This window comes from Camelina sativa, chromosome 1 (genome assembly GCF_030686135.1).
Source record: "Camelina sativa cultivar CO46 ecotype springtype chromosome 1, ASM3068613v1".
NCBI lineage: Eukaryota > Viridiplantae > Streptophyta > Magnoliopsida > Brassicales > Brassicaceae > Camelina > Camelina sativa.
Genome location: NC_141880.1, coordinates 4,435,267 through 4,462,281, shown reverse-complemented (window position 1 = coordinate 4,462,281; position 27,015 = coordinate 4,435,267). Strand labels below are relative to the sequence as shown.

Sequence of the window (27,015 nt, the reverse complement as noted above, 5' to 3'; positions counted from 1 at the left end):
TATGCCAACTTTGTGCTGATTTTCATGGGATTAACCGATTAAGCTTGAGCAATTTATAAATTTCTATATAATGATATAGTTTGGACACTGAAAAGATTTGGCTATAACTATATTTACTATCATATGATTCAAAATCCAGCACATGAAAACAAGCATCCTAAAAAGCCTTAAAATCCCCTAACTGATACACAACAACTTGATCTCTCAAATGAGAAGAAAAACTCCAAATTCACTTCCCCCTAATGACTTCCCAAGAATCATGTAAAGCTAAACTAAGAGTGGTAAGAGACAGAACCAAAAAAAGGGGTGATTTTACTGTTCTTTTTACTACACAAGCAGTAATCTAAAGTCTAGTTCCTATAGTCTTGGAAGTAAAAAGTAGGAAGAGCTCATGGACTCTTTTCTTTCACACCTTTTCCCAGATGGGTCATGAATCTGCAAAGACATGACCTTTCTTAATTTTCCGGCATTTTGCAGCAGCTTGAGTTGCCGGGTATCTAACTAGTGGAATCCAATCTCTTTGAGAGCTGCGGGGATTGGGTTGGTAAAGAGGAAGGTACAGGAGCCGAACCATTGGCCTTGAGAGAAGGAGTGGCTTCTCCAGTAACGCTTTGTCTTGATGCTCCCAAGTCATTTGAGATTAAGGGATCATCTTGGACCTCTTTTTGCAGCATTTCCATTCGCCTTAACGATGGCACTTCACCTTTGCAGTACTTTCTCCACATATTCCGGTATGCGGATTCAAGAGAAACAGCAAATGAAGGTCCATTACAAACAGGAGATCCAGCCATTAGATCCCGGAGACTCATTCTCAATTTAGCAAGAGCTGTGACATCAGAGGCTAGATCAACAGATAACTGAACATATTCGTCCTCGTTTTTAGCAACCAGGTGTCCTAATCCTGATTCAAGAAATGATTGCATTAGCTAAAAGATGTCCTGAGTATAACCAAACTTGGCAAAAGAACCAAACTTTGCTGAGTGCTTACCAACTTTAGTGAGAAGACTGACACCAACATTATGCGCATGTACTGAACCAGCCATTGTAACACATGGAACTCCCATGTAGAGAGATTCACACGTAGTAGTAGTACCAGCATAAGGGAATGTATCCAAACTGCATTAAATGTAAATTGAATATGTGAATCTATTCGCCTCGGTGTTTTACAGAGAACGATGTGTCAAATCTTACCTAATATCCATCAAGGAATAAGCTTGCATATGGTCATGGTTGAAAAGAATCAACGGCAAGAGATCAACACGCTTTGATTCTAACCCAAGCTGCTCCAGCGTCGTGAGAAACCTCTGCCTAATACTATCGCAGCAGAAAGGTTTGCATTTTACCACTAAGCGAGAATTGGGAACTGCACACAGTATCCTAGCCCACACTTGCAGCACCTTAGGAGTGATCTGATTAGCACAAACACAGAAATTAGCCTATCGAAACATAAACGAGATACGAGGGGGGGGGGGGGGGGGGGGGGGAGGATTGGTGTGAATGGTCCAAGGACAAAAAATATCTAACCTTTGCGAGATTGTTGAAACTACCAAACGTGACAAAGCCATTGGAAAGTGCAGGTGTTGGACAAACCGGACCAGCCTCTGGGGAAGGTGTATAACAAAGAAAACACTCTGGAAGCCTAACCAACTCCTCGACCTGCCTGCAATCAAATCCACAAAATAAATCAAAAGTACTAAGGTTTATCTTTGGATCACTCCCAAAACCCGAAAATTTCATCATGAACCAGTACGTACTTTTGTTTGGTATCTAATGGATCAGCCAACGGATCCGTAATCCTGTAATCAACAGTGGGCAAGCCCGTAGTATTTGGATAGCCAATCCAAGTAACCTGGTATTTTAGACAATAAAGTAAAGTTGAAATGGAAAGTCAAAGGAAATATCCAAAAAAACAAAATGAGATAGATTTATATGTTCTCTCACCTGAACAGGTGCTGGTCTGCAGGCCATTGTTCCCAACTTGTTGTTTGCCGTATGACCAGTGAGTTCTACCAAAATGTCAATTTTGTCTTCTCTGACCATACTTGCTATCTTTTTCTCATCTATCCCGTATATATCCTTCCAAACTCCACCTTTCTTTAACACTTTATCCCTAAACCTGTATGTTTTTGCATCTGCCTGCAAAAACGTGAGAGATCAAGGATTGCTTAAAGGGGAAAATGCCACGAGAAAACAGAAAATATATTGCTTTGAGGGAAAATGTATTTATATACGTAAAAATCCTACCTTAACTACCGCTGAATAAACCACCACTTTGTACTTTGTATAATCATGATGCGTAAGGGGTGCTTCAATGAAATAAGATACTGAATGAGTGAAGAAATCTGGTGAGATATATCCAATGGTGATAGGTCGCTCTGGATCTTTCAGATTGTCCCATGAAGTGTATTGAGGGTGTAATCTTGTGAAGCGCCAACCCCAGTCTCTGTGGTCATAAGAGTTTTTCACTGTAAGACCCATAGAAGCAGTATAATACAAATCTACATTATTAATAATATATGTGCATACCTATGAGCCTCAAATAGTTTGTCATCGAGTCCTTCATTTATGTAGTTCATGGCAAGCAATCGGTTCTACATAAGAGACAGGCAGGTTTTAAACACATATCTTTCAACCTTATATCAAGAAGAGCATGCTAAAGTATAAATACCTGGCCAGCATTGCGGGAATCTGGATCTATCTTAAGGCATTCCTCATAAGCATCAATAGCCATAGTTATATTTCCAGCATCTCTGTAAAGAACACCTACATGTGAATCGCACCATGAAAATGGTTATAACAGACACTAAACGACCCTTAGCGCCAGGGAGGTAGGAAAAAGAAAAGGACATGAACATAAAATCTAAATCTAGAAGGAACAAAATTTCCAAACATTGGTTACACACAAGGAAGTTACACACAGGGAAGGTCAAAAAGAACAGAAGATTAGATAACAAACCTAAGTTGTTAAAAGCTTCTGCATAGGTCGGATTTGCAAGGATGGCCTTCTCGATCATGCTGGCAGCAGCATCCATTTTCCCCTGTAATATCAGAGGAATTGGCATTCTATCGATACTGGAGATTCAATTAAGAAAACTGTAAGCCGCCCTTAATCTATATCATACCTGGACTGTGTAGACGACACCAAGGTTATTAAGCGACTGCGCGAAATTGGGTTTGATTGATAGAGCCGTCTACATAGGTTGGATATATTATTAGCCATCGAACACAATGAAATTCTCATGAATTGCTGCAGATATCTGCAAAAATAATACCTGATAACACTCTACAGCTTTATCAAGATTGTCACGATCTTTGTAAAGTACTCCCAAATTGTTGCAAGCCTCAGCACAATGTGGATTGAAGTGGAAAGCAAGCTCATAGAAGACAATTGCCTGCACATTAAGAACGCAATCATGACACTGATATATTTCATTCTTTGGCTGCATATCTCATTCTAATATATAGGGATCTACATTCCGAGCCCATGTTCTTGTAGTTTTTAATTAATTAAAAGAACATGGGGAGAAGGATCAAAGTACTGTGGCGAATAGAAGATAATAACGCGAATAACAAGCACACAATTACTGACTAACAGAAATGAGTAAAACACAAATTGAATACCATGTCGAACTTCAGCATTTCACCATAAGCTACCCCAAGATTATACATAGCATCTGCATAGTGCCAGTTATAATAGAGAGCCTTCTTGTAATATGCCACTCCTTGGGTCACATCGCCTTCAAGTTTAACCTGAAATATCATTGACAAGTCAGATGTACTCGCAGCTCCACAGCTTCTCACCAATGGTAAAAGTAGGATTAAGATACTGTAAACAGCAAACCGAAATTTTGAAGTGAAAATCTGTAGTAGAGAACAGAAACATATTCCAATGCCATTGCCGTGACTTAAGTAAAAAGCACACACAGTACAAAAGCCAGCTAAATAAAATGAAGTTTATAATGAATTTTCCAGAAGGCGCCCCTTACAAAAGTTATCCTTAAGTTACCAAAATTATGATAAAAGCTACGGATTCTTACCTTTGTTCCTAAATCTGTAAGAGCTATGGCCATATTGTTCTTCGCAATCTCAAAGTTTGGAGACACAGCTAGACATCTAAAGGCAGAAGAAGAAATATCAGTGCCACACTTATACCTTCAACTAAGTAGAAAGCAACCAATCGAAACTCAGCAATGAAATAACAGATATGCTACCTCTCATAACAAGTGATTGCCATCTCCAAGTCACCACGGTTCTTATAGATGACACCCATGTTACAATACGCTTCAGCATACATAGGCCTCTCAAGTGCAGCCTTCTCGTAGCAGCTCAAGGCATTGTCATACTGCATCATTTCGGAGTATACAACACCTAAGTTGTAATATGCAGGCTGCATAACGAAATTACAGCGTAATGAAATTAGAGAATCAGTTAAATGGTACCAACAATGTAAAATGGTATCAACAGTGTAAAAAGGTATCAACTGTGTGAAATGGTAGAGGATCAGAAAAATTACAGCATAGTGCGGGTCAATCTTAAGGGCTTCGTAATACTTTTGAATTCCCTCCTGGGTGTTCCCAGCCAGCTTCAGGCTAGTTCCAAGGTCGGTCAAAACAATTGCTAAACACTCTGCTGCTGGCTTGTATGATGCATCTGCCATCAGTGCTTTCTGGTAGGACTGTGCAAAATATGATGATTAATAATAGTTAGAATTTGATTTGCCTAGAAAAAGAAATCTAATGCATATCACCGAGTTAGCAAGTTTTAAAGCCTAACTAATGCAGCACCCTGAAATTCAAATAACGACTATTAGAAGGTAATGTAAATGTCACACCTCAGCAGCTTCTACGAGGCGCCCTTCTTCTTTATGGAGTATACCACAGTGGGTGAGGGCACAAGCATTATGCGGATCCAACCTGATTGCTTCAGAAAAACAATCGAAAGCTAGATTCCCTTTGTTTTGCGTCTGCAAGCAAATCCCTTTCCCAATGTGAGCTTCAACATTCTTGCAATCTTTCTCCAGCATAGTCTCGTAGAGAGCAAGCGCATCAGCAAACTTGTTTCTTGCCCGAAGAATATTGGCATACGAAAGTGTGTCGTTCCCCTGAATGGCCTTTTGTGATGGAGACAAAACACCTGCACTAGGAGATGACCGAGGTCCATTGGAGAAACCGTTCTCTACCACTGGTGACCTCTCTTTCTCAGTATTATCTTCCAACCCAACCATTTTTGTACCTAACAGCTTGTCTAGATTCAAGGAAACAAACACAGCAAAGAATCAATAAAAAGTGAGAAAAGATTAAGTCTTCCACTGCTGAAAAAAGTATGAAGCTAAAGAATTGATCTTTTAACAGTATTAACTCTAAGTCATCACATTCAATTCAACAAAACCCTAAGATCAAACAAGTGGAGAAATGTGCAAAAAGATCACACCTTTGAGATATAAACCCTAGGAATTAAACTAAAAGAAACGATTAAGAAGAGAATGCATCTGAACAAGAGAGTAAAAGAAAACAACCAAGTTGCGATAATTAGGGTTTAACGATATAACTTACCGCAAAGCCTGAACGAAAGAGGAACCTGACTCTGTAGTGACGACGAAGCTCTACAGCCGCTAGAGACGACAAAATCGAGTGGGCTAGAGAAGTATGATAGCTGTGAGTAGAGGAGACATAGGAGAAGAAGCTGATCCCCCGCCCCTCGCTCCTCGAGAAAGCGTTGATCAGTAGCAGCAAGTTAGGGATTTTTAAAAACCTCAGAGAACCGAAGCGGTGGAGTCGTTGCTTGGCCGTGAATGGAGGGAGCGGAGGCGGAGAAGGCGACAGGGTAGCCTCTATTATATAATAAGCTCGGGGACAAAGCGCGAAGAGGTACGAGGTCGGTCCGAGCCAGTGGACAGAGGCAACGACTCAGATTAGCTCTCTCTCCTGGCTTGTCTCTTTTTTTTTTTCACGGCTGGATGGGTTTTCGTCTCAGAACTCCCTAAAACATTTCTGACAATCTTAAAAATCTCTATCTTTTTTTGTCTATTTTTTTTATTTTTTTTTTAAATTAAGAAATCAGTGTTTTACTTTAGTATCCAAAGAAAACTAAGATAATTACCAAGAATACTTGGGTCTAACCAAAAGAAATCGGATCGGATCTAATACCCGAGAAACTGAATCGGTATCTTTTAAAAAAAACTGTAAAATTTATGTTTAAAACCGCTCTCTCTCGTCTTTCTTCGAGAAACTCGAATCGATTTGGGTGAAACTGTAGAACTAGGGTTTTCTCGTTTTCTTTCAATCAACCAAAAATCGAGTAAGAAGATGGTGAAAACAAGGGGGGGTCGTGTGAGGAGGAGTGAGCGTTTGAAAGAGAAGAAGATCTCACAAGGAGATGGTGGTTCGAAAGCAAAATTCGATTCGCCGAAAGTAGGTGTGTCGGGTTTGAGTCCGGCGACAGTAGGAGGAGAGAGAGCTTTGAGTACGGTGGCAGAAGAAAGTGAAAGTCGAGTTTCGGAGGAACCCAATCCGATGGTCGAAAGAGAAAATGCGAACGAAGGAGAGAAAGCAAAATCCGGTACTCCGGAATCAAGTAATCAAGAAGAAGATGATGAAGAAGGAGGAGATAACGAGAGATCTACTTCTGTGGAATCAAGAGATGGAGAAGAAGAAGAAAACGATGAAGTGGAAGAAGAAAACGATGAAGGAGAAGAAGGTGAAGAAGGGGAAGAAAAAGACGATGAAGGGGAAGAAGAAAACGATGAAGGAGAAGAATCGGAAGAAAAAGACGATGAAAGAGAAGAAGGAAACGATGAAGGGGAAGAAGAAAACGATGAAGTGGAAGAAGAAAACGATGAAGGAGAAGAAGGTAAAGATGGGGAAGAAAAAGACGATGAAGGGGAAGATGAAAATGATGAAGGAGAAAAATCAGAAGAAAAAGACGATGAAGGAGAAGAAGAAGAAGATAAGGAGGGAAGTTCAAACTCGGCAGGTAACTCGAGAAGGAGTACAAGCGAAAGTGAGAGGGAGGACGAGGAGCACAACGATGCAAGTGTAAGTACAACAAGTCTGTTTCATTCTTTCAGAATTGAATTGGAATTTGAAATCGATATAGTAGAACTGGTAGAACTGGTGCAACTAATGGGTGTAGAACTAGTAGAACTGGTACAACTAGGTGGTGTAGAACTAGTAGAACTGGTATAACTCATGTAAAACTGATATTGTTGCAGGAATCAGAGGAGGAAATAGAAGCGATGCAACCTTTAGGTATGCACTTTGAGCCTAGTCAGTACAACAAGAAAATCAAGCTATCGACAAGGTGTCATATTTTTGAAACTGTGGAAACGCTGGATAAATTAGAGCATCCATTGACTAGTTCTGAGAGGGATTGGTTTGAGAAACATCCACAATTCAAGCACATTTTCCACATGCCAAGGGAACCAAACCACAAGCTTATGGGAATGTGGTTGCTCTTACTTCGAACGGCTAAAATCGAAAAAAAGAAGGAAGCATGGTTTGTTGTGAATGGTGTTCCAATCCGGTATGGTCTGAGAGAACATGCGTTGATGTCTGGATTAGATTGTCGGTGCTATCCACTTGATTACAAGGAAGCCGGCAGTATCGAGTTTCGAAGGAAGTATTTTTTACGAAAAAAAAAGATTACACTTCAAGATGTGAGGGGAAAGCTAATGGTAATGCAACCAGATCGTACTCGTGATAGGTTGAAGATGGCGGTTCTCTACTTTTTAGGAAGCATCATTGTAGGCCATACAAAAGACTCGGGGAAGATGCTGCAGGTATCGATGATTTTGTTGTAAGAGCAGTGAATGAGATTAGGGAAACATTTGTTGAGATTCTTTCATAAATAATTTAAAATTAGTAGATTTTCGAAAATTATTCACTTATAGTAGAAACCTATGTAGAACATTTATACACATGTATTATACAATATGTATTGGTTTTAGGTAGTACCAATTTTATTATTTTTACCAGTTTTATCTTAGTTGTGCCAGTTATACTCTATTATATACACATGTTGAAAGAAGAAAACATTAATAGACTTCAAATTAAGTTTCAGATTAAGTTTCAAACCAATTTTTACATTAAGTTTCAAACAAAACACAATTGATACATGAAAAGGTGAATCAAACATGAACATTATCTCCAAATAACAACCATTGGAGTCCTTGTCTCCGGCGCCTTTTATTCTGCGTCCTAGGTCGAGTCTTTGGTCGTTTTTCTCCAGCAGATGCATACCTTTTTGTTTTCTTTCTTCCCCCTTTTATTTTCCGATTCGGAGGCATGATCTGCATATCTTGGACTTCATCCAGGACATCCCATCGAGACTTATCAGGTACTAAATAAATTGTCCTGCAATATGCAATTGCCCACAGCTCCGTCCAATAATACTTAGAACACAACTCATGTAACTCGATATCCTTACCTCCATATTTTTGGAATGTAATGAAAGACGCCAATGCATGCACACAAGGATACTTTTGTATATCGAAAAACCTGCAACTGCAACTTCTCAATCGCAACTTCACCAAATAAGGCTTTCCATCACTGTCAATGACATTGTATTCAAGTTCGAAACCATTTAGCTCTATCACCTTTAGTTTCTCAGCAGTTGCCCATAAATCATGTAAGTAGTTCTCCACTAAAGGCACCAATTTATTTGCGACTGATCCAGACACAACATCTTTCCGATGTTCATTAAACCATTCAGAGAATTTTTTAAGTATTGCATCAAGCATGGGTATCAAGGAGTACCTCCTTGCATCTTTAAATACGCTGTTCAACAATTCAACACAATTGCTTGTGTCTAGGTTGTATCTATCTCCTGGAAAAACACATCTTGCCCATCTTTCTTTCTGGGTAGATTCTTCAAGATACTTGGCAGCAGAAGGATATCTTGTCGTAAAAGAAGCGTAAGCAATGTTGAACTCAGCCACTGTGTAAAACCTACTACACTCCATGAATCTCCATGCAACAACGTCTTTGTTGACGTTACGAGCATAACCTTTCACATTTTGGGATAAATGCCATATACAAAAACCATGATGAGCTAGAGGATACACATTAGCTATGGCAGTAATGAGACTTGTATTTCTGTCAGTCATAAATACTATTTCAGAAGAATCCCCAACAACGGTTTTCAACATCTCCAAAAACCAATTCCAACTTGCATCATTCTCACCATCAAGAACACCAAACGCCAAGGGATAATGGTGACGGTTAGGATCTTGAGCCGACGCAAAAACAAGAACACCCTTATATCCGTTCTTTAGAAAAGTTGCATCCAGAGTTATAACTTTCCTCATGACTTTAAATCCTTCAATGCTAGCTCCCAAAGCTATGAACAAGTACATGAATTTATTATTCTCATTGCAATGCACATATGATCTTGTACCATGATTAACCTTCTCTAACATGTGCAGATAACATCGCAGCATCTTGTAGCTTTCTTCTGGGCTACCTTTCAAATCAGTAACAGCTTGATTTTTCCCTCTCAACGCCGTGGAATATGATATATCAACACCTAATTTTGTCTTGACAAGATCCATGATAATTTTTGGAGGTGGAGTTTCCATTTGCCCTGGATAATCACCATGTAAAAGAGAAGCAACTAATTTTGGAGTGCCTTGTCTCTTACTGTTGCTTGAACTTTGACTAGCCCGAGAGCATGTATGCATCTTGTTGTGCCTTCTAATCGAGAAAATATTTGTATCTCGAATCCTACCACCTCGTAAACCCCAGTTACATCCTTCTTTAGGACATTTGACCACATAACGCACCTTGTCCGACTTTACTATTTCAAAACTAAAACAGTTAGCGAATGAAGCTCTATCCACCACATCTTGCAATGCCTTCTTGTTTGGAAATTCTTGAAGTTTAGTCAGATCCAAACCGTCATCCCATGGTTCAATATACTTACCCGGTTCTACAACAGGGCGTGGCTCAGTATATTCATCACCTTCATCACGTGATTCAGCTTCACCCTCTACAGCCTTTTCTTTGCCTACGTAGACAACAATGGCGTTAGGTCCGATTTCACCATCCTTCGCATGTTGGTTTTCAAAGTTCATACCGACAGAACTTTGGTCCACTATGGGCATTGTGGGCACTGTGGGCGCTATGGGAACTTGCTCAGGCTGAGGCTTAGAAGGGATGACATTCACAAACAACATACATCTTCGCTTCTCATAATTAACATAGTCTAGATAAACATTAACATCCTCATCATCATTAAGCTCACAATGCTCAACTGTTTCTACCAGTAGTGGCTTGTAGCTCAGCTGCAACTGAACGTTACTTTCAACAAACCCAATCTTCCTTTGTATCCTTGCTTTTAACATCAACAATGTTATATTCCTCTTGAACATTATACTATACATGCGTCCTTCAAATTTAAAATGTAGGCTGACGTTCTCGCATATTGTATCCTGCCAAACCAACCAATATAAAAAAATCATAATTAGTATTACTACTAGTTTTACTAGTTTTACTAAATATACCAGTATTACCAGTTTCACCACATTCTCTCAATCCTATCAAAATCGACTCGAATGGTAAACGAGTTCTAATCGAAAGCCAAATCCATTTCTTATCTAATAGATAGCTCAATCGACCAATAAACCTTTGTAAAACACCCAATGTGCTAAGCTTTCTTCGATCTAAATCCAATTGAATTTCTGAATTTACAAATCAAAAACAATTTCAACAAAAAGCTACTCTAATGAGAAGCAACGCACCTGCATTTTGAAGAACAACTTGATTCAAGTCGAGTTGGTGAAGAACGACAGCAGTAGGAGCTCCGACGACGGAAGAATAGCCGGCGGCTGGGTTGAGAGGTGAGTAACCAGGTCGGGTTTCTCGGGTTGAAAGAGAGCTCCGACGAACAACTTGATTCAACTCGATTTGGTTAATAACGACAACAGTGGGAGCTCCGACGTCGGAAGAATCGCCGGCGGCTGGAATGAGAACTTACACGTCGGGTTTCTCTCGGGTCGAAAGAGAGATGGGTTAATTTTTTTTTCAAAAAAATTTAATCTAAATCAATTAAATTGTAAGGCTAAAATGGTCTCACCACCTCTTATTAGAAAAGGTGAGGGTATGAAGAATAGAAAGCGAGATAAGAGATTTGTTTTACTCTAAGAGGGAGTTTTGAGATGTTTACTCCGGCTGGATGATAATTTCCTTTTATTTTTTTATTTTTTTTAATACAACATGACAAAATAGACAATAGTAATTATTTTGCCAAAAGGAAAAAAGAAAAAGGAAAAATAAATAACCCAAGATATGTGAAAAGAATATATGAATGTATATTTCATAGAAATAAAAATGAGAATCTATATCCAACCATTTAGGAGATTTTTTTTTTTTCATGGACTAGATTTATATGAATCAATCTCTATGTGTCAAAAAAAAAAAAAAAAAAACTCTTATTTCTCTAGTTCTCTTGCAGTCAGATAGATGATGGAGATGGAATTATTGACATGTCTATAATTTGCTCAATTACTCACCTGTAGTTGACTTCGAAAGAATATTAGTAAAAAAATATAAAAAAACTGATTTTTGACCTCAAGAAAAAAAAAAAAGTAAACAGTTTTTGTGGTAGATGGGATCAAACCTGATCCGCTGGTAAGAATAATATTGTTTTTCCTGTTAAAAACAATTATAACTACTAGGTTATCTAGGCTTATATAGAATTGAGTAAATTTTGTAAGTTAATATGTTTACTATAGTCAAATTAAGATTTAATACTTAATAGTAGAGGTCCATATATAGTTGGTAGGAATTGATTTGAACTCTGACTTCAACTCACGGATTGATATGGTATTAGATAAATTTGATTAGTAAATTAGTGTCTACATAATGTTTTAATCATCAGTAAAAATATTCAAAGATTTAACCATTTTGTTTACTTGGACAAATAAAATAATACTAATTTGAAGTAATTGCGATTAAACGTCCAAATTGTGAAAAAAAAACCACCCTCGTGTGCAGAGACAAGTGGGCAACAGAGCAAAGAAGTATCACAAGTAGGTGTTGAATAGTTAGGAACATGTCGGCCTCCTCCATGTCTCAAACTCTCTCAACTAGTTGTTGCAATTATGTCATCTCACCTTGTAAAATAATTGGACAGTCTATGCTATTTTTTTTTCATTGTCAAATTAATGGACTATGCTATTACAGCTTACTCAGAAAGACTTTCTCCAAAACGGAAGAGCCAAATTTAAATAACACCTTACTTATTGGGAGCAAAACTCAAATAACACACGTTGCTTGAGGAAGAATAAGGTAACACCTTCTCTTATTATTAAACTAAGGTTTAGAATTTGGGGTTTAACATTACAGAAAAGTTCGTAAAGTTAAATCACAATGGCATCATAATGAAAACTTTTGAATCATCCACCAGACATGAACGCACTAAGCAAATGATAACATGATAATATTGGATTCACATATACACTAACTAATTTTATGGAAACGAATCAACTCGACTAATTAATTGTTGTTTCAAGAATTACAAAAAAAAAAAAACTATTCAGCATTTCATATATTTTGATGAATGATTGGTATGAACTGGTTCAAAATCTTCAGTTATAAAAACATTCTTCTTATATATGAATGAGTTATTTTTTCTCGGTAATTTTGATCGTATTTTTAAAAAATTAAAATAAAACAATGATGTCACTTCACTTACTTTTTTAATAATTTTATTTGGAGTAAACTAATATCAAAATCACAATTCTGAAACCCAATAATAACCAAATCAAACCAGCAAAACCAAAAGGATTAAATCGATTACGAGAGAGAGAAAACCAATATTGGCCGGTCAGACAATGATTTTTGATTTTGCTCCCAAATCGCGACTCCTTTGCTTTGCTTCTCTCTCTCTCTCTCTCTCAAAGGGCGACAACGAAATCATCGCCTTCTCTTTAATAGTCACCGGCGATCAACCAAGACTCGATCTCCGGTAATCAAAACTTTTTTCCATTCGCCGACATGACAATGACCATCGAAGGTAAATCTAATCACCTCTCTTTCATATTAGTATCATTTCCCGATGGAATCGAATCAGATTCAATTCGATTTGTTCCATGTTCATATTCTCCCGTACGTTTTAGATTTGAGTCTTGAATTACTCAGATTTCGGTTCGTTTGAGTTGCTCCATGATTTGTTAATTTTGTGAGCTAGGGTTTTTTGAAACGTTCAAGCTCACTCATTCTTTGCTTCTTTCTTTTTTCAATTTTCATATGTGGATTGCTCCTGGAATGCTCAAATTTGCTGTTTTTGGTACAGTGTAAGTTTTAAGACTTGAAGCTCTTTTGATTACTTTGACTTGTTATATCCGAGTGTATGAGTTCTCGTGATCTTACAGATTTATAATTTCGTGGTTTCACAGACTTGCTGGACTTGCTTTCATGTTTTCATCTAGTATCCTCCTACAGATCCTGGTACGTTTCTATATAGCAGTCTGCTTATCTTATAGCTCTTGAAGTTCTGCTGTTAGGTTGTGAGCTTAGTATACTGGTCTCCTTTTGTATCCTGGTTGGTCTACCAAACAGAGTTGTGAGTCTTGGCCTATTTTATGCTTGGGCTAGATACTTTCTCAAGTAAAAATCTTTTACATTCAATCCTTGTTGCATATTTGAAGTTTTGAGCTTCACTCTCTTGTATGTCAATTATTACACTTCGAATTCTTATCCTTATCACATTCCCACACTAACCGACCTTAGTATATGACTATATGCTAAGCTGGGTTCCTTTTCCTTAGCCGATGCAGGTGCTAACTCAGTGTCTAACTGACTAAACGACTTACTTTCTGAACAACTTCTCTAAACTCAAGCATCTTCTATCGTCAACTTCTATCATGATGTCCGTATATAGGTCTAGTTTGTTTTTTGTTGCAATTCGATTAGAAGAAGAGAAGGGATCACCAGATTTACGTATCTGATCAGTTTTTCATATTTTTGTTATTCCCTTGTTGTACCTGATCGTACCATGCAGTAAGTAACACATGGTATAGTCATCTGAGAAATTTAGCGCTAACTATTTGTTTATCATGGTTAGGCATGTGCGATATATGGTAATTGGTGGCCAATGCTATCAGCACTCATGTATGTAGTGGTGCCTATGCCTTGTATGTTTTTTGGAGGAGGCTCAACCCAATTTCTTACTAGTCGGGACGGTGGAGGGTTAGTTACTAAAGAGACTTTACTGCTACTTCGACTTACATGATGAAACATCGATTACCAAATTTGCTCGTCGTTTAAACGCAGGTGGATAGATGCAGCTAAGTTCTTGACGGGAGCATCGACAGTGGGGAGCCTGGCTATCCCAATCATCCTAAGGCACGCACATATGATCGAGACCGGTGCAATGCTCATAGAATTCACATCGTTCTTCATATTCATTTGCACTGTCATGTGTTTTCACCGGGCTAGTCTTGATGATGACTGGTAGGTAACAGAGAGTCTTGTTGCTCGTGATTTACTAATTGGATTCGTATGAGTTATTATGAACCCGAGAAAAAAAAAAAGTGGTTAGGAAAGTTGTGTTCTTCTCACTCTTTTGTAAAGCTTTGTATCAATCAGTGTCTGTGTAAAAAGTTGTATTCATCATTGTGTATGTTTTCTGGAAACAAGTGCCAAAATATGTGGTTTCACATGTTCAGGGAACAGTTTTTCGTTGCAGGATTATAAGTTTTGGTTTTTAAATCTGCTGCAGTCTTACTTTCATGCACATGAACAATTAAGGAAGCAAAAAGTAGATTTGGTACTTGCATATCAAGAAACGAGAGTAAATCCCTAATATGTTGAGATGGTCTGTCACACCTCTCAATCGCAACAGTCTGGATTCTTCAAGAAGACCCTCGCTAATTAGGATTGGATTCGTGATATAGAAAATTATAAAACGATAGTAACAGTAACAGAAGAAAGTCGCTATGGTTTGGGAGCTTCTTCATTGACGTAGAGAAGAAAGCCACAATGGTTTTCGATTCCCGCGGATCTAAATGGACTGAGACATATTGCGGCCAAACAGCTTACGATGTTGGAGAAGGTGGATATCTCAGTTAAACGGCTTTTGTTCTGTTCCTAAGTTCCCAGTTTATTTGCAACTACGAATCAATCAACGAGGCAAAAGGAAAGAAAGAAATTATTTTTAAGTAGTTACATCTGCAATGCTCTTGACTTGTTTCTTGTATCATCTTCCTTGTGAACAAGATTACTTGTAGTCAAATAATTTACTTTGTGTTTGCTACTTTATAAAGAAGGTTGTTTTTGCATGTTTTTAATTGTCCATGTCAGTTTTTAGATGAGATTGATGCATGAGTTCATCATGTCGAAGTAGAGAGATGCGATTAATGAGTTTTTATTTTTTTATTTAAAGAAGCTTAATGATACTGATTTTACTGGGAGAGATACTTCGTGCAGTAAACTCTGTTACATTCAAAACCTTCTTTCATATTTGAAGTTTAGTTTTGAGCTTTATTCTCTTCTATGTCATGATTAGCGAGCTTTGGACCACAAAACCACCTGAAAACCAAAATAACCAAAATTACACTTAGAATCCTTATCCTTACTAGTAACCGACCAGAGTATACCCAGGTGTGCTAACTCAATGTCTAACACGACCACTGGTTTAGTGTGGACAAAGGCAACACACGTTTTGACTTGATGTGTCAGTGTGAGCATCACCAGGGGCCTAGACTTGAATTCATCCTTTCGAACCTCTTTTTTTCTTGTTTTGGTGTTTTTTTTTTTTTTTAAACTCAGAATATGAATAATTGAAATGAAAAGTCCAGAGACAAAAACAGAGTAAGCTGAAAAATTGAAAAACAAACCGGAATAAGTTAAAAACAGAGTAGCTTATGACTCCATGCCACAAACTTCACCGATCTTGCTCAATCTGATTCTGCAACCAAGCTGGACTTTAATAACAGAGTTGAATTATTATTTATTGATTTTAAAATTGAAAAGAGTTAATATACGTCCGAAGGCCCTTCAGATAAGCCCATGGACTAACAACAATAAGCCTCATAAGGGTAGAACGTAATTTCACGGAGCTCAACCCTAGTTCATATGTATATATATATATCTTCGTGAAGCTATTCAGTGACTTAGCCGTCGTCTTCTAGGATTGTTGTTAAGTCTCTCTTTTATATACATCTCCATTGTCTCTTGACGAATTGTTTTCCGATCGCTCCTTGTCTTTTTAAATAGAACTTGTTTTTTTCTTTGATTTTTTTTTTGAAAAAAAACACGGCGAAGGATGATGATTCAATTAGATGTGCGAATGGAGATTAGTATCTCCATTTTGAGCTCAAAACTTTTATTTGGCATTTTATCTGACCTCGCCGATTTGTTTTTTTTTTTTTTTTTGGGAGGAGGAATGGTTTTATGATGATGAATGAGGATTCAATTAGATGTGCGAATGGTTTCATCATGAGCTCAAAAACTCTATTTGGCAATTTTTATCTGACATCTCTCCCGATTCTCCAAAATTATCCATGAAAGACTTTTGAGTACTATTTGGTTAAGGACATTGTTTATAACGATGAGATTTGATCGAAAACTTTTTGTTACATAACTATTTTTCTTATCTGATATTCGGATTACGCCATTGAAAAACACAGGGCCCTAGAAGTAATAGCAAAGGAGTTGCGCAAACGACCCCGCTGTCAAAGGCGCCGTACCAAACATTCCCGCTGCCGTAACAAACAATCCCTCTGTCAAAGGTGCCGTAAGTGCCGCACTGGACATTCCCTCAAACAATTTCACAGCCGTAGGCACCGCACCAGACAATCCCATGGCTGTAGCGCTGCTCCAGACAATCCCGTGGTCGTAGGCGCCGCACCAGCCAATCCCGTGGCCGTAGGCACCGTACGGAACAATCTGCGGCCGTTAGGCTCCGCACCGAACAATCTGCGGCCGTTAGGCGCTGCAGCACCAAACAATCTGCGACCGTTAGGCGCTGCAGCACCGAACAATCTGCGGCCGTTAGGCGCCGCAACACCGAACAATTTGCGGCCGTTAGGCGCCGCAGCACCGAACAATCTGCGGCCGTAAGGCGCCGCACCACCGAACAATCTGCGGCCGTAAGGCGCCGCACCAAACAATCCTGCGTTTGTTAGGCGCCAGTACCGTACAATCCTGTGGCTTTTCCTGCGTCATTAGGCGCAGCACTGAATAATCTGCGGCTGTTAGGTGCTGCACCAAACAATCTGCGGCCGCGCCGCACCTAACAATCTGTGGCCGTTAGGCGCCGCACCTAACAATCTGTGGCCGTTAGGCGCCGCACCGAACAATCTACAACCATTAGGCGCCGCATCGAACAATATGCAGTTGTTAGGCGCCACATCGAACAATCTCGTGGTCGTTGGCGTCGCAACGAACAATCCCGGTAGTAGGCGCCACCCGAACAATCTCGTGGTCGTTAGGCGCCGCACCAAACAATTCTGTGGCTGTAGTCATCCTGGTATACTGGTTTGTGGCACAAATGTTAATGTCAGGCTCGGTTGGTCGTGACGCGTGGATCTTGGCGTGATGGGTTGTTGATTTGGAGGCTTGTGAAACATCTAAGGCTTTGGCGTGACAAAAAGGTGGTGCGCAGAGTCCGAAGGCGTGATGGTCTCGGCGCGATGGAGCCGTGGCGCGAAGAATCTGAAGGTGTGATGGTCTTGGCGCCTAACGTTGTCCCCTCGTCTCGTTCGTCTGTTTTTGTCGGAGCCTTGGATTTATTGAGATTGTAATGAGTATGCGTGTAGAGCGCTTAATAAGAGGTGTGGAGCGCTTGATACGAGGCGTAGAGCGTTTGATATGAGGCGTAGAGCGACTTGATATGAGGGGTGCAACAACTTGATACGAACTGAAATCGTGGAGCGGCTTGATACGAGGCGTAGAACGGCTTGATACGAGGTGTGAAGCGACATGATACGAGGCGTAGAACGACATGATACAATGTGTGTAGCTTGATAGGAGGCGTGGAGAGATTTGATACAAAGCGTGGAGCGACTTGATTTGAAGCGTGGAGCTACTTGATACGGGGCATGGAGCTTGGTACGAAGCGTGGAGCGGCATGATACGAGACATTCAACGACTTGATACAACGCTTGGAGTGACATGTTACAAGGTGTGGAGCTTGTGGCTTGAAATGCTGTATCTTAAAGCCACGTCGCAAGACCTTGCAAAACAGGTGTGGAGTGACTTGATACGAGGCGTGGAGGGACATGATACAAGGCATGGAACGAAATGATACGAAGCGTGGAACAATTTGATATGATTCCTGGAGCGACGATACGAGGCGTGGAGCAACATGATACAAGATGTGGAGCTTGATACAAGGCGTGGAGCGGCTTGATACAAGGCGTGGAGCGGCTTGATACGAGGCGTAGATACGAGGCGTGGAGTGACATGCTTGAAGGTGTGGAGCTTGTGGCTCGCATTGTTGTATATCAGTGTCATGTCGTTATTGGAGAGGTGTTATGCACCATCATCACTGATTGATTGCATAATTGGTTTTGCAAGGTCTTGCGCCATGTCTCCGAGAGACGATATGTTTGGTGAAGTTTCGAAGGAGTTAGGAGACCAATAGTACTGTTCGCTCGAGCACGATTTAGACAAACCTAATGTGGAGTGTCTTGCTTGGTGGAGTCCATCAGAGGGAGAAGGCGTGAAAATCGTCAATAAAGTACGAATGACCAAACTCTTAAAGCAAAAGCAACCAAGTTTGTAATACCAAAGGGAAAAATACAAAAGCAATCAGCAATCAAGTTCGCTATGATAAAAAGAGATCCAAAATTAAGAACAACAAGCAATAACACGAGAACATATCACTCGTTAGCAGTATCATCGGTGCCTCCATCAGCAGCCTCCAGGAATGGCTCTAGATCACTATCAGAAAGCGGCGACACCACAACTCCGTCCACCTTCGCCTGAAACTCCTCCTGGGTAGCTGCGAGGCGTGACATCTTACCCTCGGGAATTGAGATGGCCCTGTTAATCAACTTCTGAAGACACTCCTTATTCCCGGTCACTTGGCTAAGAACGAGCAAGTGGGGCTGTCTCTCGCACGTCGAAATCATGTGCGTCCTTAAATGTTTAATAAGCTCCCGATGCGTCCTAATCACGACAGCAGCCTTTGCGCGCTCATGCTCTCCACGCTCATCCCTTGCTCTCCTAAGTGGCTCCGACTCGAAAGTGAGCTTTCGCTAGGACTGCTTCAGAGAAGCTGTCAAATCCTTCACAAGCGCCACATTCTCTTTGCTCGATTGCTCAATCTGAACCAACGCCTTCCGAACAAGCGCGGTCACTCTCCTAGCCGCACGCACCTTATCTTCGTATTCACCAGTAAGACGGTACGTCCAGCTTATTGCCTGAAACATCAAAGAAGACAATTAAGTTTGTTTGGCAGATTCAGGTTAGAGTTTGCTCCTTCAATGGCGTCGATTTGTATTTCTGCTCTTTTTGGTTAGAATCTACTGACGAGTTCTACGCCTAGCTTCAGTGGCGTCGATTTGTATTTTGCTTAATCGTAACTTAAATGTCTTCCTTGATGTTTCAGGCAATAAGCAGGACGAAGCGTCGCATTGGTGAATATGAAGATAAGGTGCGTGTGGCTAGGAGGGAGACCGCGCTTGTTCGAGAGGCGTTGGTTCAGACTGAGCAATCGAGCAAAGAGAATGCTTCGCTTGTCAAGGAGCTGACGGCTTCTCTAAAGCAGTCCTAGCAAAAGCTCACTTCCGAGTCGGAACAACTTAGGAAAGCGCGGGATGAGCACGGGGAGCAGGAGCACGCAAAGCCTGTTTCGTGATGGGGATGCATCAGGAGCGTATTGACCGTTTGAGGACGCACGTGTTTGCGACGCGCGAGAGACAGCCCCACTTGCTCGTTCTTAGTCAAGTGAACGGGACTAGGCTGTGTCTTCAGAAGTTGATTAACAGGGGCGTCTCAATTCCCGAGGGTAGGATGTCACGCCTCGCAGCTAGCCAGGAGGAGTTTCAGGCGAAGGTGGATGGAGTTGTGGTGCCTCCGCTTCCTGTCGCTGATCTGGCGTCATTCCTGGAGGCTGCTGATGGAGGCGCCGATGATGCCGCTAACGAGTGATATGTTCTCGTGTTATTGCTTGTTGTTCTTGATTTTGGATTTGTCTTTTTATCATTGCGAACTTGATTGATGATTGATTTTGTATTTTTCCTTTTGGTATTGCAAACTTGGTTGCTTTTGCTTTATGAACTTGCTCATTCTTACTTTATTGACGATTTACGCGCAAAGTCTTTCATATGCTTTAATTTTCTAATTTGGTTTAGATGTGAAAATGAATTGGAAGTTTGAATTGGCACCCTTGGGTTCATTAGATGTTATCCTATTAGGATTTAGTTTTCTTTATTAAAAATTAAGAATTATCGCCGGAAAATCAGATTGTGTCACCGTATGAACAAAACAAATAAAAAAAATTCAGAGAAGCACCGTTGTGGTCGAGAGAAAAAACAGAAAAAAATGATAGAGACGGTAAGAGTAAATATGTTATTTTCCTTAGGTAAAAAGACCTAATTCTGAGAGTATGGATAGAACAGTTATAGAATAGAATCTTCATATAATCCGACCAAATTAAAACTCCAAACCTTGTCATTATATGGAAAGAAATAAACCTGTAATTAAAACTCCCACAGGTCATTTAAAAAAAGTGTGAATTTTTCGTTACAGTCCAACGGTAACTTGGGAGAGAGAGAACGCCTGGAACGGGTTAAAAAGAAAGACAAATATACAAAACGCACTCATCCACCGTTAGATTAGAAGTTCATCATCCAACGGCTAGAAATCTAATCCCGCTAAACATTTGACCGTTGCCAAATTATGCTTTAATGGCTCCGCTCCTCTCATCTCTTCCCCTTTAATCAATCTCTCTCATCCCTCTTCTCATATACTCTCAGATTCTCTCTAAAGCTTCATACAATAAAGAAAAAACAGAGTCTTGAAAAACACCGACAGAGAAAAAAAGATCATGGCGACTAGACCTGTTCTTCGTCCTCAACCCGTTAGAGGTTTGTTTCGCCGATCAATCTTTGTTCTTTTTCTTTTGGTCCTAATTGACCAATTCCGTTGTTGATTCGGTTGCTTTATGTGAAAATTTCAGGTGAACCCAAGAACCGCCGTGCTCTTGGTGACATAGGAAACATCGATTCTCTTCCCGGTGTTGATGGAGGAAAGATCAATCGTCCCATGACTCGCAACTTTCGTGCTCAGTTGCTAGAAAACGCCGCCGCCGCCGCTAATAAAAAGGTCTCTTTTTTATTCTTCCTTATCAGATGCTCTTGTGACTCAGAGCTTGTTATATGATTCTTGACTCTTTACTTTTTTTTCCTATTCTCTCTCCTTTGCAGGATCCAGTTCTTGATGGATCTAAAGTTGTTGTTACCAAGAAACAAGAAGTTGTAAGAGCGGTTCAAAAGAAAGCAAGAGGCGGTGATAAGCGGGAGCCATCAAAACCTATTGAAGTCATTGTGATTAGTCCTGATACAAACGAGGTTGCAAAAGCTAAAGAGAATAAGAAAAGTGATGCGACTGTGTTGTCTCATAAGAAAGTTACATACTCTTCGGTTCTCGATGCTCGTAGCAAGGTTAGTTTCTTTGATTAATTCTTTGGTTTTGACATACTGAAATCATATATTGTGCAATGTTCTGATTGATTTGTATACACACACTTAGGCTGCTTCTAAAACTTTGGATATCGATTCTGTCGACAAAGATAATGATCTTGCTGCTGTGGAATATGTTGAGGATATATACACTTTCTACAAAGAAGTTGAGGTACTTATAGTGAAACCCTCTTTTGATAATGCTTATGGATATGTTAATTGAATGGTTCTTTAATTAAGCATGTTGTTTTGTTCTTTGGTTGCAGAATGAGAGCAAACCTCAGATGTATATGCATACACAACCTGAGATTAATGAGAAGATGAGAACTATCCTTATAGATTGGCTTGTAGAAGTTCACGTCAAGTTTGATCTCTCCCCTGAGACTCTCTACCTCACTGTCAACATCATTGATCGTTTCCTGTCTCTGAAACCTGTGCCTAGAAGAGAGTTACAGCTTGTAGGTATCAGTGCTTTGCTCATTGCTTCCAAGTACGAAGAGATCTGGCCTCCTCAGGTTAATGATTTGGTATACGTGACTGATAACTCCTACATCAGCAAACAGATTCTAGTGATGGAGAAAACCATATTGGCGAATCTGGAATGGTACTTGACAGTTCCAACACAATATGTGTTTCTTGTGAGGTTCATCAAAGCTTCAGGTTCTGATCCGAAATTGGAGAGCATGGCTCATTTTCTTGCTGAGTTGGGTTTGATGCACTACGACAGTTTGATGTTCTGTCCTTCCATGCTTGCTGCGTCAGCTGTCTACACAGCCAGATGCACCTTGAACAAGACTCCTGCTTGGACTGATACATTGAAGTTCCACACAGGCTACTCTGAATCTCAGCTCATGTTAGTCTTCGTCTTTCTTACAAACAACTTTGTGATTCATTATGTTTTGCATACTAATATCTCTATATGTGTATGTGTTACCAGGGATTGCTCAAAGCTTTTAGCTTTCATTCACTCGAGTGTTGAGGAGAGCAGACTACAAGGTGTGTTTAAGAAGTATTCAAAACTTGGAAGAGGTGCTGTTGCTTTGATTTCACCAGCCAAGTCTCTTTTGTCGTCTGATCCTTAAACAAGTCTTGAATTGCTCATCATGAGACCATATGTCTCTTTTGTCGTCTGATCCTTAAACAAGTCTTGAATGAAGAAGTCTCCGTCTTGCAAACTCTGCATCTTTAGTTTCTCTATTACCTTCTTACCATATGTAAAGGTTTATGATTCTTGCCAAGAAATAATGTTTCTGTATGAATTCAAAAGTAGTATTAATGAATTCTTCTTCTCTTCTATATTTTGGTCCTTATTCCAACATTTTCTTAACTGACATGCTAAAAAAAAATTGCTCATCATGAGACCAAGCACGATCAATGTTAAAATTGCTCAAGACCACAGAATATCAAATTTGCAGCAAATTACTTGCTTATTACAAAACTAGATCAAGAAGAATTAAGCCTAAAGTGTCATTTATTTAAATGATTTTCGCATAATCAAAGCAAAACGAGGACGTATTGGGTAATCAAAAGGGCTGAGGGTATTTACGTCATTTAGTAGGGGAACTCCGAAGTAACCCTAATTTATAAAGACGATTTGTAGCGCCGTGAGAGTCTTCTTCCTTCTTGTTTACCACTGAGCATCCAAAAACCTTAAGCGTTTCGTCTCTTCTCATCCATTTTTCAAGATGGTAAGCTCTTTCTCTCCTCCAAACACTTGTTTCTTCGGGAGAATTTGGTTTCTTGCGTTAGTATGTAGGGAACTTAGATCTGCGATGAGATTATTTCACTAAGTTTTGCTAGTTTCTAATGTTCCACATTTACTAGGTTCTGTAATTGGTGAGTCAAATGATGTTATTTATGTTTCAGCTATATGCGATATTGACCTTTGCTTGTCTGGTTCTTAGTTCAAGGGTTGTCTGATAAGGGTTAGACCAGTGGTGAACAATTTGTTTCTCAAATGTGTTTTGCTTTCTATATCTCTTTTATAGTCGTCTAAGAGAAAGACTAAGGAGCCAAAGGTTGAGACTGTGACTCTTGGACCTACTGTTCGTGAAGGAGAGCAAGTGTTCGGTGTTGTTCACATCTTTGCTTCATTCAATGACACTTTCATTGTAAGCTTTTGCTCTTTGAGATTCACAGTTCGTTATGATTATACCTTCTGTGAAATGAGTTCATGACATTGCCTTAAATCACTTTTGTTGCAGCATGTGACTGATCTGTCCGGCAGGGAAACTCTCGTTCGTATCACTGGTATGTATCCTTTCTATTCTTTGCAGTGCAATGATCAAATGCGATCTGAATCTTTTTTTTTAATTAAATAATTTGCAGGTGGAATGAAGGTGAAGGCTGACCGTGATGAGTCCTCTCCTTATGCTGCTATGCTGGCAGCTCAAGATGTTGCTCAAAGATGCAAGGTTAGACCATTAGTCAATGTTCATGTTTTTTTGTCTTTAATGACATTGAGATTCTGGATGATAATAATCTTTAATGTCATGTGTTACAGGAGCTTGGCATCACAGCCATTCATGTGAAGCTCCGTGCTACTGGAGGAAACAAAACCAAGACTCCAGGTCCTGGTGCTCAGTCTGCTCTCAGAGCTCTTGCCCGTTCTGGCATGAAGATTGGTCGTATAGGTAACATATAGAATCTGATTTTCTCTCACTTTGTTTAGTGTGGACGAATTGTTACTTTTGATTACTTATGCAAACTGAATCTTTCTTGAATGTAATTTGCAGAGGATGTGACTCCGATTCCCACAGACAGTACACGCCGAAAGGGTGGACGAAGAGGAAGAAGACTCTGATTTCATGATGTGGCCTATCATCGTTCAATTGTGCCCTTGACTCTATCTGTATTTTCTTGGGTACACTTCGAAGTTAGTTTTGTCTCTCTCCGGTTTATCTTTCCAGTTGCTTCAAGAACGTTATAAGCTGTGTTTTTCTTCGACATTTGTATTTGGAGTTTTTTGGTAATGAGAAAAAAAATGATAGCGAGTGATTGATCACTTTGTATTACTGTTATTTGGTGTATTGCTATTTTGCATTTCTCTCTTAATCTCATTTCAACTTCAGATCATAGAATGTGAAGTTTGCGGGATCCCTTATGAGATGGGTGCTATTCAAACCAGATTAGAAATTCGCATGCAGTTTTTGATAATGTTTTTCTGTCATGGATCTGTAACCAAACAAAGCTAGATTGTTAGCATAATGCGTTTTAGAAATCAATAGTTCAACTAGAATGCAATCAATTATTTATAATGAAAAAGAGTTGATGTGTGGTGAATACAATTTACTTTGGGTACGTACGAACGGAGAGATTGTTTGATTAGAGCTGTTCCTTTTGTTTCTTTTAAGCTCCAAAGGTTCATTTGATACACAGGTCTGGTTAACTGCAGAAAGAAGTGTCCAAAACCAGGTCTGTTTTTTTTTTGTTTGCTTCCAAGCGAGTTAAACATGCTGGAATTTGGAACTTTTATTTGTTTTTGTATACATCTTATATATGTGACTTGACATGAACGAGAAATGCTGCCTTAAATCTTGGTTAGATCATGGTTTAAAACTCAAGTTTGGCTTCATAATTCAGGTTTGGTTAATAATTGTCTACATTCTCCCATTGTTCACAGAGGGTGTTTGGTCTAGTGGTATGATTCTCGCTTCGGGTGCGAGAGGTCCCGAGTTCGATTCTCGGAACACCCCATCTGTTTTTATTTTATATAAATCATATTACAACAAGCCTTTTAGCGATTTGGGCCTTCAAACGATGCCGAACCTCTAGAATTTCCAGACCGACTTTATTTCCTTCTTTTGTTTTGTTTTTGTTTTAATTTTTGTGGAATCGAATTAGAGCAAAAGAGTGTGTCCATAGCTGAGAAAAAAACCCTAAATCTCTTCTTCGTCTTCTCCGAATCAGCAAGTATGAGTCGTTCAGGTCAGCCTCCGGATCTCAAGAAGTAAGTTTGTCTCCGCTACTTTAATCTCTCTGTTTTGTATTTCTTTGTTTGGGATTTTTCTCTACGTCCAGATGTTTTAGTTTCAAATCGAGCTTCGTGTTTCTAATTTTTGTTCTTCGTTTGTTTCATGTAATGTCAGGTATATGGACAAGAAACTCCAAAGTAAGCTCCCATCTGTCTCTTTTTTTCTTGTTTTCTTTTTAAAGTGTTTCAGTGTTTTACCTAGTCTCTTGCTGTGATTTGCTTGAACCTAAGAGCTATGTTTAGTGAAGATATGTATTCCATTTCAAGTCTTATCTATAGAACAAGTATACATAGTCCATAGTACACTCTCCTTATGCTTTTGTTATTGAACATTTGTTTGTTGTCATGTTTGTTTTGGTAACTGGGTATGGTCAAGAGAAGTTATTGTCTCATTTTTTTTTTGTGTGTTTCCCCTCCAATTGTAGTTAAGCTTAATGCCAACCGAACGGTAGTTGGAACTCTACGTGGGTTTGATCAGTTCATGAATCTTGTTGTGGATAACACTGTTGCAGTCAATGGTGATGACAAGACTGACATTGGGATGGTGGTACGTTTTTCTCTATCTCTCTTTGTCTTCACTTTTGGAATTCACAGAATGTTCTGGATGTATTCATCCATCATCTGTTCTGTTTTAACATATTATATTTTCTGGATGCAGGTGATTAGAGGAAACAGCATTGTCACTGTTGAGGCTCTTGAACCAGTTGGCAGATCTTAGCCTTTGATTACTTTACTTTACACCACCAGTATTCAATCATCTTCTGTAATATGACTTTTGACTTAGTTTGCTCTCTGTACTTAGCATCTATGAATCTTGAAGAAGTTTAATTTGATGAATTCAACTTCTTTGACTCCTTCACTTCTATTGTTATGCTCTGAAGTTTTTTTGTAACCCTTGATTAGATGGATACAGGCAAATCTGGATGTAATGTCCTTGTGTTTTGATCTCTCTTTTCAATTTTGTCAGGGTCTCTAAGTTCTATATGCCTCATAGGTCCAACAATTTTTAAGCATTGCTACACAACTTTACATAAGAGATTCAAGGAAAAAGATAAGTATGATTGGGCCAGATCTTACACAAAGTAAAATCCTTTTAGTTGCGGAGATATGAATTTTGGGTAAACGAGCTCCAACGGTCGTTTTCTTTTGCTTTCTTTTATCACCATCTTTAACCTTTAGTTTTTTGTCCATTTTTCTATAATCAGATCATGACTGTGTGCCGTTTGGCTCCTCTATTGTGATAAAGATGTCTCGTGAATAAGAGTAAACGAGAAAAGAGAAATAGAGTAAACGAGAAAAGAGAAATGAAAGTGGAAGGAATCAAGGAAGCATGTGCCCCACCAAGTATTGTTTGCAAGGCAAAATGAAATGATGATACCATCCATATAATCTAAATCTAAATCTGACTATCTCC

At 39.4% G+C, this 27,015-nt stretch overlaps 6 protein-coding genes, 2 long non-coding RNA genes and 3 other non-coding genes across 14 annotated transcripts; 9 read left to right on the top strand and 2 right to left on the bottom strand.

Moving 5' to 3' along the window:
- Positions 1-96: 96 nt before the first annotated feature.
- LOC104773878 (putative UDP-N-acetylglucosamine--peptide N-acetylglucosaminyltransferase SPINDLY) lies at positions 97-6,038 on the bottom strand. The gene is made up of 18 exons (XM_087491409.1): positions 5,553-6,038; positions 4,832-5,244; positions 4,514-4,675; positions 4,212-4,387; positions 4,038-4,113; positions 3,622-3,750; positions 3,273-3,392; positions 3,123-3,191; positions 2,957-3,038; positions 2,669-2,763; positions 2,527-2,591; positions 2,245-2,443; positions 1,942-2,136; positions 1,755-1,849; positions 1,525-1,660; positions 1,192-1,409; positions 989-1,116; positions 97-901 (listed from the first exon to the last, which is right to left on the bottom strand). The coding sequence occupies exons 2-18, from the start codon at positions 5,222-5,224 to the stop codon at positions 498-500; spliced, it is 2,742 nt and encodes a 913-aa protein (XP_087347535.1). The 5' UTR covers positions 5,225-5,244; positions 5,553-6,038; the 3' UTR covers positions 97-497.
- Positions 6,039-8,125: 2,087 nt separating this feature from the next.
- Positions 8,126-10,870, bottom strand: LOC147949539 (uncharacterized). The gene is made up of 2 exons (XM_087463739.1): positions 10,736-10,870; positions 8,126-10,426 (listed from the first exon to the last, which is right to left on the bottom strand). Exons 1-2 carry the CDS (start codon positions 10,739-10,741, stop codon positions 8,126-8,128), a joined length of 2,307 nt encoding a protein of 768 aa, XP_087319865.1. The 5' UTR covers positions 10,742-10,870.
- A 1,950-nt stretch (positions 10,871-12,820) lies between these two features.
- Positions 12,821-14,708, top strand: LOC104773761 (vacuolar protein sorting-associated protein 55 homolog). Of its 2 annotated transcripts, none has more exons than XM_010498499.3 (4): positions 12,821-13,011; positions 13,394-13,445; positions 14,062-14,186; positions 14,271-14,708. In XM_010498499.3, exons 2-4 carry the CDS (start codon positions 13,413-13,415, stop codon positions 14,452-14,454), a joined length of 342 nt encoding a protein of 113 aa, XP_010496801.1. In that variant the 5' UTR covers positions 12,821-13,011; positions 13,394-13,412; the 3' UTR covers positions 14,455-14,708. The 2 variants fall into 2 exon arrangements, with proteins under 2 accessions (XP_010496801.1, XP_010496746.1); XM_010498444.3 differs by having other exon boundaries at positions 12,825-13,291.
- Positions 14,709-16,108: 1,400 nt separating this feature from the next.
- Positions 16,109-18,780, top strand: LOC147949536 (uncharacterized). Its single transcript, XR_015584402.1, has 2 exons — positions 16,109-18,414; positions 18,519-18,780. It is a non-coding gene; the product is annotated as an uncharacterized LOC147949536 (long non-coding RNA).
- LOC147949538 (small nucleolar RNA Z266) lies at positions 16,253-16,353 on the top strand. Its single transcript, XR_015565591.1, has one exon. It is a non-coding gene; the product is annotated as a small nucleolar RNA Z266 (small nucleolar RNA).
- LOC147949537 (small nucleolar RNA Z266) lies at positions 16,394-16,479 on the top strand. The gene has a single exon (XR_015565594.1). It is a non-coding gene; the product is annotated as a small nucleolar RNA Z266 (small nucleolar RNA).
- Positions 18,781-19,278: 498 nt separating the features above from the next.
- LOC147949535 (uncharacterized) lies at positions 19,279-20,263 on the top strand. The gene is made up of 2 exons (XR_015584426.1): positions 19,279-19,410; positions 19,555-20,263. It is a non-coding gene; the product is annotated as an uncharacterized LOC147949535 (long non-coding RNA).
- A 134-nt stretch (positions 20,264-20,397) lies between these two features.
- On the top strand, positions 20,398-22,924 carry LOC104773678 (cyclin-B1-3-like). Of its 3 annotated transcripts, none has more exons than XM_087491221.1 (7): positions 20,766-21,034; positions 21,127-21,272; positions 21,374-21,610; positions 21,699-21,800; positions 21,895-22,481; positions 22,566-22,714; positions 22,774-22,924. In XM_087491221.1, the coding sequence occupies exons 1-6, from the start codon at positions 20,995-20,997 to the stop codon at positions 22,708-22,710; spliced, it is 1,257 nt and encodes a 418-aa protein (XP_087347347.1). In that variant the 5' UTR covers positions 20,766-20,994; the 3' UTR covers positions 22,711-22,714; positions 22,774-22,924. The 3 variants fall into 3 exon arrangements, with proteins under 3 accessions (XP_010496655.1, XP_087347347.1, XP_087347373.1); XM_087491247.1 differs by having other exon boundaries at positions 20,874-21,034; positions 22,566-22,723; positions 22,782-22,924; XM_010498353.3 differs by having other exon boundaries at positions 20,398-21,034; positions 22,566-22,924.
- A 259-nt stretch (positions 22,925-23,183) lies between these two features.
- Positions 23,184-24,703, top strand: LOC104773597 (small ribosomal subunit protein uS11y). The gene is made up of 6 exons (XM_010498273.2): positions 23,184-23,316; positions 23,617-23,739; positions 23,833-23,878; positions 23,957-24,042; positions 24,132-24,261; positions 24,364-24,703. Exons 1-6 carry the CDS (start codon positions 23,314-23,316, stop codon positions 24,429-24,431), a joined length of 456 nt encoding a protein of 151 aa, XP_010496575.2. The 5' UTR covers positions 23,184-23,313; the 3' UTR covers positions 24,432-24,703.
- A 548-nt stretch (positions 24,704-25,251) lies between these two features.
- On the top strand, positions 25,252-25,323 carry TRNAP-CGG (transfer RNA proline (anticodon CGG)). The gene has a single exon. It is a non-coding gene; the product is annotated as a tRNA-Pro (tRNA).
- A 57-nt stretch (positions 25,324-25,380) lies between these two features.
- On the top strand, positions 25,381-26,460 carry LOC104773518 (putative small nuclear ribonucleoprotein G). The gene is made up of 4 exons (XM_010498181.2): positions 25,381-25,577; positions 25,717-25,739; positions 26,027-26,148; positions 26,260-26,460. Exons 1-4 carry the CDS (start codon positions 25,543-25,545, stop codon positions 26,317-26,319), a joined length of 240 nt encoding a protein of 79 aa, XP_010496483.1. The 5' UTR covers positions 25,381-25,542; the 3' UTR covers positions 26,320-26,460.
- The last annotated feature ends 555 nt before the right edge of the window (positions 26,461-27,015 follow it).